Raw genomic sequence first — 14,043 nt, 5'->3', positions numbered from 1 at the left:
CTGGCTCCACAGTTTAAACCACTTTTGTTTATTTTCTGACCATGAAACTAACCACAGAATAACAGTGGGAGCGGACTTGTTGGAGCTCTGCTGTTTGGTCTAGCTCGATTTTCCTCGCTCGCTTCACAAATTCTCATGCATGCAGGCCTTTGATGGAGTCAGTGTGACAAGCAAGAGAGCACTGGCCATGTGATAATCTGTTTCTGATGGACATAAAGATTAGTAAGACTTATGTCAAACTCTCTTTTCTAACAGCTATAACTCTGCTGCTTAGGACGTTACTTCATGTAGGCAGATTATGATTAAAATCAACATAACACAATGTCTTGTACATATTGTTTGATAACCTCTGTAGTCTCATTAAGCCACTTGCTAACTGCCTTTTTAAGACATGTTCAGGCTTCAAAATCCATGAATGGGGTGTTTGCTGACATTTTATGTTGTAGAACAAAATGTGAAAATCTCCTAAACTTGTGTAACCACAGACTTTATTTCAGGCATCTAACCAAAAATTCATTCAACAAACCACCTGAATTTGAGACTAGGGAATCGGAATTGTAAAATTGCAACTCATTTTAGGACTCTTTCCCTCAGCACTCTATACCAGTGGTTTTCAAAATGGCCCCTGGAGGGCCGCCAGGGGATTGCTAGGGGGGCCTGAGAAAATTAGAGGAGAAAGACATTATTTTATAATCATTATTATAAAATATAATCAGATTTTTTTTAATCACAATTCTAAAATATAATTTATAATAATAGAACATATCAAAATATTTGCCATGCTCATCTTCTTGATTGCCTGCCAGTCAAAACATTGTTCATGCCCCCATGGCGTCATGTATGGACCTGGCGGTTTGTGCCATTTATCAAGCTGTTTTGCTAGCAAGCTAGCTCAAAGTGGACAGGTTTTTGATAAGAAAGAGACGACAGCAACAGCCACCCTGCTGTGGAGGACACTAGTGCAAAAAATCCTAAGAACTCCTGGCTAACTAAAACCAGAAACTATGAGGCAGTATACATTATGTATGGAAAACATGTTGTTAATATATTCTTATGCTAAACAAATGTAATAATAATTGAATAGTGAATAAAAGTAACAAAAACGTTCTTAAAGTTGATGTGTGATATATGGTATTTTGTAGCATAGTTGGTGGGTTTGCAAAGGGGGTCCCAAGCCTTGGCATGGAAAAGTTTGGGAATCCCTGCTCTAGTCAACATTTTCTTAGTAGAAACACTTGTATTGAATGAATATTGAATTGGAAAACTTTATTTAGGGTGTCAGAGTTTATCTATTTGACTTGATAGTCAAAGTTTCTAGAAATAGATTTTGCATTGTTCATTGCAGAATAATACAGTTCATTGTTATGATAAATGCGAATAGCATCTTACAACATATTTGAAAAAAGAAAAAAAAAGCCAGGCGCAGTCCTGATATTAAGATGCCTTTAGCCAGCCTCATACATAATACTCACCTATTTGTCAGAATTTATTGATGAGCCGTCAGCAGAGAGAGACACGATTGTGAGCAGCAGTGTGATTTAGCACTGTGGAATGGAAACGCACAGTGCTGGGCTCAACGGGTTTGTCTGAGATCTTTTGATGTGGCTCTGGCTTCAATTACACTTAGCAACCAGATATTCCCGGGATAAGAGCAGGACACAGAATTGTGCCAGGACAGATTCTCTGTCCCATCCACTGTCACCAGGAGGAGGAGGCCGTAGATAATTTCTGATTATTCGACATTCTAAGGCAGCAGCAGCAGCATACAGATAATTGACCTTAAGAGGAGAGGAAATCTGTGTGGGAGAGAATTAAATGTCTAACCTGAAATATAGACCAGCAAAAAACAGCTGGATTGACTCTACTATGATACAATTGAAAATGGTTCTGAAATTTGATAAGTAGTAGCCTGCAGCATTTTACTGACTGAGGCTGTCACATTTCACTGCTGTTCTCTTATATCATCATTTATAACAGTCAAAAATGATCCTGATGGCCCACTGAGATAAATGTTGTGGCTTGCTGGAAATGTGTCCTAATGTGTACCATGGTGTCCAACTCCCAGTTTTCTTACCCTCTCTCTTTTTTACTCTCTCACACCTCACACACACACACACATGCTCACACACAGACACACACACACACACACACACACACACACACACACACACACACACACACACACACACACACACACACACACACACACACACACACACACACACACACACACACACACAATCATCTGTCTCCATTTGAAGTAACCCTGCACAAAGAAACACTTGTCCTGCAATCTGGAGTACTCATTTGTCAGTTGTGCAACAGTGGACAATCCAACACTTAATAACCTGGTGGCACAGCACTGACCTTGAAGATGACTGTTGATTTAAGTAATGGTGACATGTGGAATCCTCCTATATACAAGTTGCATTGTGGGTGAAAGATGTATTTTCTGATGTGACAGGAAATCCTCGATCAGTCCTAATCCTAATCTAATCCTCTATTTACTTGTGCACTGCTCTTTCCTTTCATAAAAAAAAATGTGTCCTCTCTTACAGCCAAAACTGAACTGGAAACACAAGAGACGCAGCTGGCAGACACTCATAAGATGTAAGAGCTTTCTTTTTCTCTAAACATTTTCCTGCAGCTTCGTCACCTGAAAAGTAAATCCAGTCACTTCTGGTCCATTTCTTGGGTTTACATTTGATCTTTGCTGCATCAGAACAACAATTAAAGTTGTGAATTTGAAAGTAAAGGTAAAACAAAATCCTGTTTGGAGTGATGATATTCTCACTGCAGTAAAGAAATATGATCTGGCTGCTTTGTCAATATTTAGGACTACTGGTACAGTTAGTTACACGTAAGGTGCAGGCCATCATGCCGGGGCTTCAGTAGATGGGAGGCCCCCTGTGCGGTGTCTGTGTTGTTTATCTAAGCAGAGCGAGAGTAGACAGCCTTGGCTCCAGGTTTCTGTTACTGCTGGCTAGGAATGTGTTCCTAAAGCACACTCCAAACAAAGAGACCCAAACCTGTCCACTGTATTGATCCACTGCAAATGGCCGCCACATTTCACGATTTTACATGTGTCATCCACTGCCATATGTGTGCTTTCCTTTTTCCTTGATACGTCCATGTCTCTTTGTTGGACATCTTTTTTCCTTCCTTTCTTTTCTCCACCCATGCTTACATATACTGTGGAGTATGTGTGTGTATATGTACACAAACTCACATAGAGGCTTAATTGCAACAGGGAAAGGAGTGAGAAAGGTAAACACTGTATATGAGATGTATAAGAGTTTTAGTTCAGTCCTGGAAGTTAATCCATCGGAATAAATAGAATGGCTATGCTGCTTTAGTGTAGTAATCCTATTGTATGTGCACTGTTTTTCTCTGAAGTGCACAGTCAACATTGGTTTGTGTTTATTACCTTACACTACTATTAAATCTCTGAAAAAGCATATTATTCCAAGATAAAATTTCATATTTTGCATATTTGTTTAGCACTGCCAAGTTTCACAACAATCAGTGTAGGTTTCTGTACTCTCATGTTGTAATAGTTTGGTCTTGAAGTAATATTTTTGTTCTCTGTCCTCAGCTTCTTGGAGTTGAGTGTGTCGTTCTCAGTTAAACCCAAAGCGGGAGAGAAAGAAGTCTCTCCCAACACTTTCTTCTCCATTTGGCATGAGTTTTCCACTGATTTCAAAGACCAGTGGAAGAAGCAGAATAAGCTGATGTTACAGGAACGGTGAGAATATAATGACAAGTTTCTTGTTTCATATTGTGACCTTGTACTTTATATAGATACCGTATTCTCACTGGACACTTGAATACATTGTCCTAAAATCAAATCCTGCTGAGATATCAGGGTCTTTCCAGTCATTTGTCTGTGTCTTTGGGAATGGTACACCACTTTCTGACCTTTTAAATTGTCATTACAGATACACCAATGTTCCTACTTTTAGAATTTTCCCCAAGCGAAAGTTCCCGAACCATTAATAACTTGCAGTACAGCATGTGTTCACTGAAGATCCTATCAGATTCATTCAAATTCATGAAGGGGAAAGAGATTAAATGACCCAAATCTTTGTCCTCACCCCAGTAATGAAAAGAACACATGGAGCATCCAGTTAGCTTCCAGTGGTTTGATGAATATAAAGATACTGTTGCATATGTCAACAAAAAGAAAATTGGTCCATTATGCCAAATGAAGATTGAATTGTGATATGTATTTGTACGAGCAAGCATTGCTTGTTCAGTAGGAAAGAATAAAAACACAATTGAAAGCAGTAACTCTTTACCATAGGAAATCATCCCTTTTAGACTCCAGTGGAACTATAAATATTTATCCTCTCCTGTATAGACATGCAACACTGGCACACCCTGTACTCGTGTAAAGCGTAGAGGCAAGATGCATGTCTGTTGGTATAAATTAAATGGTATAAATTACTGGTATAAAATGTTTTTTTTTATATAATGAAGAAATAGTGAATTTCAGCAGCAGGGTTAGTGAATGTGTGTCCATTTTCTTTTGAAGTCTCCGTAGGATAACTGATTGTTACTGGTGCTTTTTCAGGGTCAAAATGGCTGAAGAGTGCTTCAAACAGGCCAAAGAGAAGGCTTCCTACAGTGTGAAACCCAAACATGCAACTGGAATAGTAAGTTTTTACAGTTCTTGTCACAGCTACTACAATATATGGTCTCATCTGTGCTTTAATTTGTTGATTTAGCTCAAGCACTATCTTCTTTTAACGTCCCTTGGATGCAAATTGTCTCCTCCTTTCAAACACCTGTCATGGTGTTGATGTTTCTACATTCAGGAGTGCCAGTGCTGCCAGCTGTAAATAACTCATGTTTTTTTATTTCACAGAAAGCAAAGCTGGGTCAGAAGATCTGAAGCAGAGAATGGAAAATTATCATCACCCAGCCTGTTGCACAGGCACTGTTTGTACAATCTGATATGATTCATCACCAGTCATTTTTACAACATTTATTTGCTTCCGGTATTTGTTTTCAATTGACTTAGACCTGTTGTTTATTGTGAGTTGGTTCAAAGTGGATATTATATTGTTTGAAAGTGGAATGAAAACATACATTCTCAGCCACCCTTTCATAGTACTTGTGTAATTGAATGAAATATTGCCACGAAAAGACATCCTTAAGCTGAGATGATAAAATATAGCTGAGTCATTTACCAAAAAAGGCCAGAAAATGCTGAGTGGAGTCTGAAATTGGTAGCAACACTATATCCAAGCTTCTCTCTATTTTATAAGCCATATGTAGCCTATTTTGTTTTTATAGTGCAATTCCCAACCCTAGTTTACTAGGACGGAATGAACATGCCACGTTTATATCTCCCTCAATGGTGAAAAGCACAGAATTATATCACATTTCTATTAGGATATATTTGGATTGCCTGCCAGACGGAAAGTGCCTTATTGTACAGTGGAGTTGTTAAATGAGTGCTGTAAATGGAGCCCTTTTTTTGACATATCAGCTGTAGTTAAATGTTACATGAAATGAAGAGAAATCTGTTTTACATAGGCAGAAACCAATCTACTTATGTTTCATCAAGTTGGTTTCAGAACCTAGTGACAATTATACATGTATAATAAAGAACAGCCGCTCCTCTGTTGTGGTTTATAATGGTTTTTCATCCAAAAGGCCCAAGTGTAAGTGGTGTGACCTACTATTCTATTATTCAGTTGTATCATCAACTTGCTTTATAGTTTTAACCAAATCCTATGACGTTAGTTTTGCTTCTCCTACTGTGTGTGTGTGTGTGTGTGTGTGTGTGAAATCTCATATTCAAATGGTGTAATAGGACCATGTGACGTGATGTTCATGTGCAATACCAACAATGTGTTTTTACTAAATACCCTTGACAATGAAAAAATATATTTATTGAATAAATGAAATTACATAAAGTTTTAATAAACTCTGCCTTTGCCGATGTTTCCCATTTATCGTTTGTTTAAATGTAATATTAAGAACAACATGCACTCTACACACCACTGTTTTATATGAAATAGATTTAATATACTTTTCACAGACATACTTACACACATATACATAATATATATATATCTATATACTGTATATATTGCATTGCACCTCCATTACACATGCTGCAGTATGTTTTTTTCTACTGGCTAGTATATTCATGGAAAACGGTCAGTTTACAGCCAGAATTGTGTTGCAGGTGGATGTCACTGTTCATCTCGGCATGCTTCATATTTCTTGAAATATTGTTCTTGACATCAATGTGTGTATTATTTGGGATCATCATCAATATCATAGAAGTTATGGAAAAGATACAGGACATCATATACAATACTTGTAAAACACTGCCACATCTACAGGTTAAAACATTGCTGGAAAACTGTGTAGTTACTGTAGATCCACCTGCAGAAGCATATGTCATGTTCCAGAAAAATGTGAAAGGGGTCAGACTATTACTACAGTTTCTTTAAGGCACTGAATTATCACCCTTGTCCATACTGTTTTGGAGTTTTGAAACTTTATTTTTTCAAACTCATAAGGACTTTTTTTTTCTTTTTTTAACTCTGTAGTGACAAACGTACAGATAGCCAGGTAGATACAAACTTTTAAAAGTAACGGAGGAAAAACTTGTTTAATGTTGAAAGTTGGCTGCTTTATCGTCAGTGTCTCTGGCACAGCCATTTCAATCTTTTTTTTTTTCAACAGCATCAGATTGCCAACATGGCTACTAGTCTCTGATTAAATCATTGTTGAGCCTTTGTTTAATAATACCAGTTCCATGTTTCAAGTCATTTTATTGTGGGACAAACGATTATTTGTACAACATGATGCAGAATAGTTCAACTTGAACTGTCCTTGTTTGGCAAAGTCTGTTAATGTTCTGCCTTTGACGATTCGTATATGACCTTTAAAGTCCCTCTTCACAGTTTCCCATGGCCGCTCACATCCACAGACATGCAGCGGCACTGTTTGACCCTCTGCACCTTACGGTGTCTGAAAGGGGGCTGCAGGTCTGGGCAGTCTAGCTGCACTGTGAGCTGTGTGATGCGGTGTGGCCTGCAGAAGGAGCAGGACTGGAACGGCTCCTGGGCCTTGTTGTGGCTTTTCCTTCCAGAGCCTGAGGCTTGGCCTCGATTCTGGACCTGACCCGAGCTGGGTCCCATATGGCGGGGGATGTAGAAGGAGTTGCATTGGCCGTAGCAAAAACGGTTGACCACAGTGCGGCTGCGGCAGCCCTCCTCGCTGACTGTCTGACGGAGGGGTTGAGTCTTGCACCAGTCTCTGCGAAGGTATCGGCGCTCTGTCACCACCAAGGCCTCCCGACTGGAGGATAGCACCTCTGGTTTCTGCTGCAATAGCCGGTGGTGACGCTCTGAGGACAGGTTCCCTTTGGTCTTGTATGGGGATGGGATGGATCCCTGGGGCCGGAGCTTTTTTGTCTCTGCGGTGATGCAGAGCACCCCAGCCAGTATGACAGGGAGAGTTATTCTCCACAGCATTCTGCAAGAGGAGAGAGGCACATTAATATGCATTCCATTTCTAAACAGAAGAGATGGTTTCTGAAGAATAAACCCGTTGTCCCATGGACAGAATCCTGACACTGAAGCTGGTGTAACACTAATTTAGGCAGTACATGATGACACGTGACACTCAGACAGTTGCAAACTGCGATTGTGCGAATGCACATTCATGTTGAACCATCTTTTCAGTCCAGCCTTCCAGGCATCACTGAGGAGATTAATCCATCACCAGGACCCCCATTTGTCAGCATCTCTGTGTTATTACTTCTATTTGCTTTCCTCTCAGCTACGCAACTCTTCCAAAAATAAACAAAGCCCTTCTATCAAAGGATACACTTAAACACCCATAACGAGAAGGGGAAGTTGATTTTATTGGTCCCGTCGCCGGGTAAAATAATTAGGGCTTTGCTTACTTTAGTCATGAACTATGCCGCAGATATGTAAACAAGCGTTAGAGAGGCCATCTGCATGTTATTAGGAGAAGAGCTGGGGAATTCTATAGTACCCTTCGGGAGTCCACTCTTCTACTCTTTGGTGATATACTATCGGGCAAACTGAACTGGGAATGACCCAGAATGTCCATAATCACCATAATGTAAAAAGTAAAATCGCATGATCTAGAGAAATGATTTCTCTGCCATTCAGGATGGAGTGTCCGCCTGTGCGCGTGCTGTCAGTATTTGGGCCAGCACATTTTTGACCATCACTCAAGCATCTTTTCAGCAGATGTTGCTCTTGAAAAGCATTGCATGACATCAAGTCAGAAATTCTGACAGAGAACCAAACTGCCTTAAGGCCATTGGCTGCTTCTATTCACAGAATCTTCTTTGCTGTGAAAATTTGTATGTTCCCTTTCCTTCTTTCTTGGACCTGCAGCTCACTCTGACATGGAACAAATTACTTTATCATAATCCACTTTGTTTTCTGCCTCCTTCTTTCTGCCCTTGACCCTGAGGTCATGTCCGAGCTGCATGAGCACTCAAGTTTGTATATCACTATCCCGGCAGCATTTCATGTAAGCTAGACACCAGCTGCTCTACCATCTATAATAAATGTAGTTTTGAATTCTGACCAGACTTTTTCAATTTTTTACAAAGAGATATAGGTTGGAGTTACATAGGCACAGAAAATGACTTGACTCTGTAACCCCTTCTTGTCAAAGCTTGTTCCTCGTGTCGTTGAGATCAAAATTGTGCATAAAAGAGATAAATTGTGTATAGTCTGCCAAGAAATCAGATGTGCTGTAAGCTTACAATCAAGTCTATTGTTCATTTATTGTACTTTACATGTGAGGATGTCCAGAAGACATCCCTTTGGCAGAACGTAACTCAAATATCTTGTGCTTCTCTTGTGCTTATTCTGTAGGCATGCAATTTTACGTACACACACGAGCCAGCACACACACACGTATCATAAGGTTAGAATAACTAAACCAAAGACTCCCACTGGGTCCTTCCACCACCTACTGTATCAGGGAGTCATGACCCCACTCCATCTTCCAGTGATCTACCTTCCATGTACAACACAGTCACATTTGTCTTTAACTGCTCAAACTCATTCCTGCTGTGAATTTAAATGCATGAAACCTGGTCAGGGGAACCGGCTCTGCTTCTGTGTGTAGGTTCTTGTTCACCGCTGCCCAGTTCTCCTGCTGTCCATCGTTTAAAAGAGGCACCCTGTAACTCTGGTGAGCTGCAGTCTGCAAAGCCCTGGGGACTTTTGAGGGATGACCTGACCGACTGTGTACATAGTACATGACGGATGGCCCATACAGCCAGCAGCAGCGCTCCCTTTCCACTCCCAAACTCTGTGTAAGTATGATAGGGCTGGCCCTGCTAAGCTTCCCTCATCAATCTTTGCAGCAAGACAAATTGCGGTTCTGGGATAGGGATTCAGGGGCTTCCAGGGGAGTCCCTGAGGTGGTTAGTGGTTGGGGCTAGAAGATAGAAGGAAAAGGGCTGACGAGATGGTGGGGTTTGGGACAGATGACCTACTGGGAAACAAAACCAACACTGCTTGGGCTTCATGCACAGTATATGCCCTCCTACCACAACTTTATATCTCTCCACAAGCTGTTTGTCTCTTCATTTCTTTGCCTCCCCATCTGTCTCTCTCTGTCACTCTATCTGTCTGTCTCCCCTGATGCACAGCACTAATCATCACAGAGTCTCGGAGACGGAAGGAGACTGTGGTTTTGTGTGTTAATGCTGAGGCAGAACGGAATCAGTAACTGAATTTCTGTCTGCTATACACTAATATTGTCCACAAACACAGCTTTATGTTTTACCAGAACCACACATACTTGAAGGATATGCTTCACTGAACTGTGGCAGACCTTGGTTCCAAATTTCAGACCTCTAATGAAATTATATACACCAGAAACAAATACCAGAGAGACTGCTGAGCTAGACACAAGCCGTTTTTGAAAACAACCATTATCATCAGTGGGAACTTGTTATGTTTTGTTTTTCAAAATGGCATTATAATACCATGATAATGTTCTCTGTCTGGATAACAATGGGTCTTTTTTTTCAAAGTGAAATGAAAAAACATAATTTGTCATCTCCAGCCAAGATGCAAAATATTTCAACATTTTCAAGATTTTCAGTTGTTTAATAATTGGAAAAAGAGACAAGAATCCTTTCAAGAATGTGTGCACGCAGATGTACTTCCACAAAACCATGTGAAACATCTTCCCAGCATTTCTTCAAAGGCAGGTTAAAACAAACAAAACCTGATGCCTCAATTATTGGTGCGTCAGAAAGTCTCATACACAGACTGGTAAGTGCAGTTAATTACAGTAGAACTGCATTTAATTCACCGTGCAGCTCAAACCTCAATCACACAAGGGTAGCTGCATACATACACACACACACACACACACACACACAGACACACACACACACACACACACACACACACACACAGACACACACACACACACACACACACACACACACACACACACACACACACACACACACACATACACACACGCACATACACGCACACACATACACACATATGTGACCACACACGTGTGCATACTCAAACACACACTCACACAGGATATAAAGAGGGAAAGAGAGGTAAATGAAATGTTTTCACTTGGAGCCAATTACACAAAGAGGAACCATGTCATTATCTGACTTTGCAGTTTCTATTTTCCCAAACTACGCTCGGCTGTTGGCTCATTAACAGTTGTGGGGGTGGGGGGGTCCGTTTGAGGGCTTTTCTGTGTAAATGTGTCTAATGCCAACATTGCCAGGAGGCTGCTTTAGGCAGTTTGGGCAGCCATTTGTCACCACAATCCATCTTGATAATGACTAGCAGCCCATATATAATGCTTTCCAAGCTAAGTACTGGCAAGAATGTAGCAACTCCTTCGCTTCAGCAACATTAAGTGCTTTAGCAGAGGATGAGAGGCAATTAGAGATGCTATGATAGTGCATGATTTTTCATTTCAGATCAGGATGACACAACTTAGCTGCAGTGATTAACACCAGCTTCAATTTGCACTTAAAGTGGAATCTGTTTGTTTAATCCTGTAACATAGAGTTCTGTTGCTAAAATGACCTTCTTTCATGTAAATGTAATTGTATAATATATACAAGTCAAATACTATTTTATAACTTAATCATTCGATCAAACAGAGATATTCTCGTTCTTGTTCTATGGGTTTGAACAGTGGTTTCCCTGCACAGCAACAGTTTGTAATGATTGGTACATGAACAGGCCCCTGCCTGTTTAGGGGTTTAAAATCGTAACTTTTAAGACATATTTTGCTCACATGCAAGGTGAATGTTCTGTTAGTTTAAAAAAAGCTTGATTTTAACAGAAAAACCCCCCACAACTGGCCAAAATGCAGTATTACTCTGCCATTTTGCTTTCCTCAGGATTATCTTAGTACCTGTTCATGTGTAAAGCATAAAGTTCAAGTGTTAAGAATGCGGTTAAGGCTTCTATCAAATACTAGTTTTACTATCTTTAGATGCTTACAATGAAGTGTTTTCAGTTGCTAAAGAAACTGTAATGTGTCTGTGTGCTAAATCCTCTCTGACATCAGAGCGGACTGTACAAGGTGGTGCAGTCACCAGAGCTGTAAGAAGGATCAGAAGGCAAACTCCCCACCATTCACCGCACGCATACTGTAGGAACACACACACACACACACACACACACACACACACACACACACACACACACACACACACACACACACACACACACACACACCAAACAAAGTCTACGGATATGTAAAAAGCATTAATATGCATCGTTTTGCTGCGCTGTTTCCAGTTTCATGGCTGCAGTCTGGAGCTTGTGTGGGAGAGATAACGGGCCGAGGCTTGTTGGGGGAAAATACATCAACAGAGAACTTTTGGTCTCAGTGATAATCCTATTGGTGAATTTAACCCAACCACACGTGTTCTCACAACCACTTGGATACACATCAGTGCACACATGACTACACACAAACACATCAATGATACAAAAGTGAGCACATGCACATACACCTGTGCACATGAACAGAGAGAAAAAGATTTTTTTGTACACACAGAAAACATATTCACTGGAAAAACTGATTCTTAATCTCACTGAGGTGCACATTACAACACACTGTCATCACTGACTAATTCTCTCACTCACAACACTAATTCCCTGGAGTCTCCAGCCACTGATTATAGTAATTTAGGAGATACTTTTATCCTGAACACCTTGCAGTACCATGAAGGTGTATATTTTTTACTATGGGTGGCCCCAGTGGGATTCAAACCCTCACTGCTGGCAGAAATACTAAATAGCTGTACAACTACTGCTGGTTGGATTACATGGTTCTGGCTTAGTCATTCAAAGACTCACTGAGTCACTTAGTCTTATTATATCAATCAGTCTCTCACTGCTCACTTGCTTGAGTCACCCATGTGGGATATGTCGAACCAGTACTTACTGTACTTATCTGCTCTTTTATCACTAAATCCGAATAGTACTGGGCACTATCATATACTGTATACAATCACTGTTTCCTGACATACTGTACACTTCGATAATGTTTCTTCTTAGCATTTATCATTGTTTTTTGAAATCATGTTATTTAGAATAATATTTCAGTCAATGAAGAGGGGTCCACATGCATCATCCTGCATCAAGAACTTTTTTCTATGATATGGTGTCCATTTGTAATAAGCACCTATTGTTTGTTTTGGTAGTTGACATTTTAAAATGCCATTAGACAGTTCTAGCAGCTTGTAATACTGTTGAAAGAGCTCTCTGACTCTTAAAAAAAGTGTTATAAAGCGAAGCATAAAGTGTTGTTTATATACCTCTCACCACAGGGCACAGCAGGACAGTTACGTGTCAAGGATGCAATCAAGGGTGGTTGTCCGCCTTCAGTGGTCCTCGCGTCCGCTTCCAGGTTTCGGTTTCCATGGCAACATAATCTGTAGTATCCTCAGGCTTGTCCTTGCTCCTCTTTCTCCCGCACTAAAGTTTCAAAGTCTTGGACACGATCAGTTTTACATCTCCCTGGACACGTTGTGTCTCTGTCTTACTTGTTCTCTCAGTCAAATGTTTTTGTCTTTTTGTCTTTAGGTTTAAGAGAGAAGATCCAGGTCTCAGTCAGATAAAGCCCATATCTTCATGCTGTGGAGACTGTCTGTAGTCTGTCTTTGAGAGTGTTTGACTCACTGTAAAGCCTGCCTTAGTTTGAATCCCCACCACCCCCTTCCCTCCTCAAGACTGGGAGGGTTTATCCTATTGGTCATTGTGTGAATCAAACCAAGCTTCACTTCTTTCATGTAAGTCTGTCTCTCCCTGCCTGCCTTTCTTTGATATCTTTTGTTTGTAATACTCACCCATCCATGATAAATCAAACCTATCAGAATGACAGCTTTTCTGTCGTATTATTTTTTTTCAATTGTAAATTGTCTTCCCCTCTTCCCCTGTGTTTGACATTTACATTTCAGGAGGTGGGTGACATTTTGTCACCAGGGACAATAAAGGACAAAATTGTGAGGAAACAATGATCTTCTTCAAAACCTCTAAATCATCCTCTCATTGGCACTGTGACCACATCACATTACAACCCATAATCCCCAATCCATAAATCATTGTATGCATACCCAGACACGCTAACAGGGTGCTTTGAAAAATGCCACAATTCACATTCCTCGATGCAACCAAGACAATAATGTTTGTCTGTTTTGTGGCTCTTACTAAGCTGACCACTGGGCACAGAGACTGAAAACACTGACTTCTGCCATCAAAGAGCTGAAACATCAACAGATCCTACCAAACCTCAGATGGGTACATTTGGAACAATAACCCCTTCAGCAGACCAGAGGATGATGACACTTTTGCATGACAAAACTTCATTTGTCTGCAGAGTACTGTGGTGCATTTTGCTGAACTGTATTGAGGAGGAGCTGGTTGCTAACAGAAGGCAATTCACCGCGGTAGGAAATAATTTAACACCCTCTAGTGGCAGAAAGCAAAAGTGCATTATTCAAGCACTGTTATTGGA

At 40.4% G+C, this 14,043-nt stretch overlaps 2 protein-coding genes across 2 annotated transcripts in view; one reads left to right on the top strand and one right to left on the bottom strand.

Moving 5' to 3' along the window:
• The window catches only part of fmn2a (formin 2a), a gene marked incomplete at its 5' end in the record, with an annotated part of 36,992 nt that extends 31,992 nt beyond the window's left edge, over positions 1-5,000 (top strand). The window contains 4 exons of the mRNA XM_083922642.1: positions 2,559-2,610; positions 3,596-3,745; positions 4,574-4,655; positions 4,868-5,000. Coding sequence (XP_083778768.1) covers positions 2,559-2,610; positions 3,596-3,745; positions 4,574-4,655; positions 4,868-4,894 — 311 coding nt within the window. The 3' untranslated portion in view covers positions 4,895-5,000. The remainder of the gene's footprint in view (positions 1-2,558; positions 2,611-3,595; positions 3,746-4,573; positions 4,656-4,867) is intronic.
• A 1,036-nt stretch (positions 5,001-6,036) lies between these two features.
• On the bottom strand, positions 6,037-13,156 carry LOC310953674 (gremlin-2-like). Its single transcript, XM_083922779.1, has 2 exons — positions 12,845-13,156; positions 6,037-7,500 (listed from the first exon to the last, which is right to left on the bottom strand). The coding sequence occupies exon 2, from the start codon at positions 7,497-7,499 to the stop codon at positions 6,921-6,923; it is 579 nt and encodes a 192-aa protein (XP_083778905.1). The 5' UTR covers position 7,500; positions 12,845-13,156; the 3' UTR covers positions 6,037-6,920.
• Positions 13,157-14,043: the final 887 nt, after the last annotated feature.

The sequence above is a fragment of the Echiichthys vipera genome, assembly GCF_963691815.1.
Source record: "Echiichthys vipera genome assembly, chromosome: 11".
Taxonomy (NCBI): Eukaryota; Metazoa; Chordata; class Actinopteri; order Perciformes; family Trachinidae; genus Echiichthys; species Echiichthys vipera.
The sequence above is the reverse complement of the archived record's forward strand: the minus strand, read 5'-3'. Positions and strand labels throughout refer to the sequence as shown.

Excerpts from the sequence above, each read along its gene's own strand:
- LOC310953674 (XM_083922779.1), bottom strand. The coding sequence starts at position 7,499 with ATGCTGTGGAGAATAACTCTCCCTGTCATACTGGCTGGGGTGCTCTGC.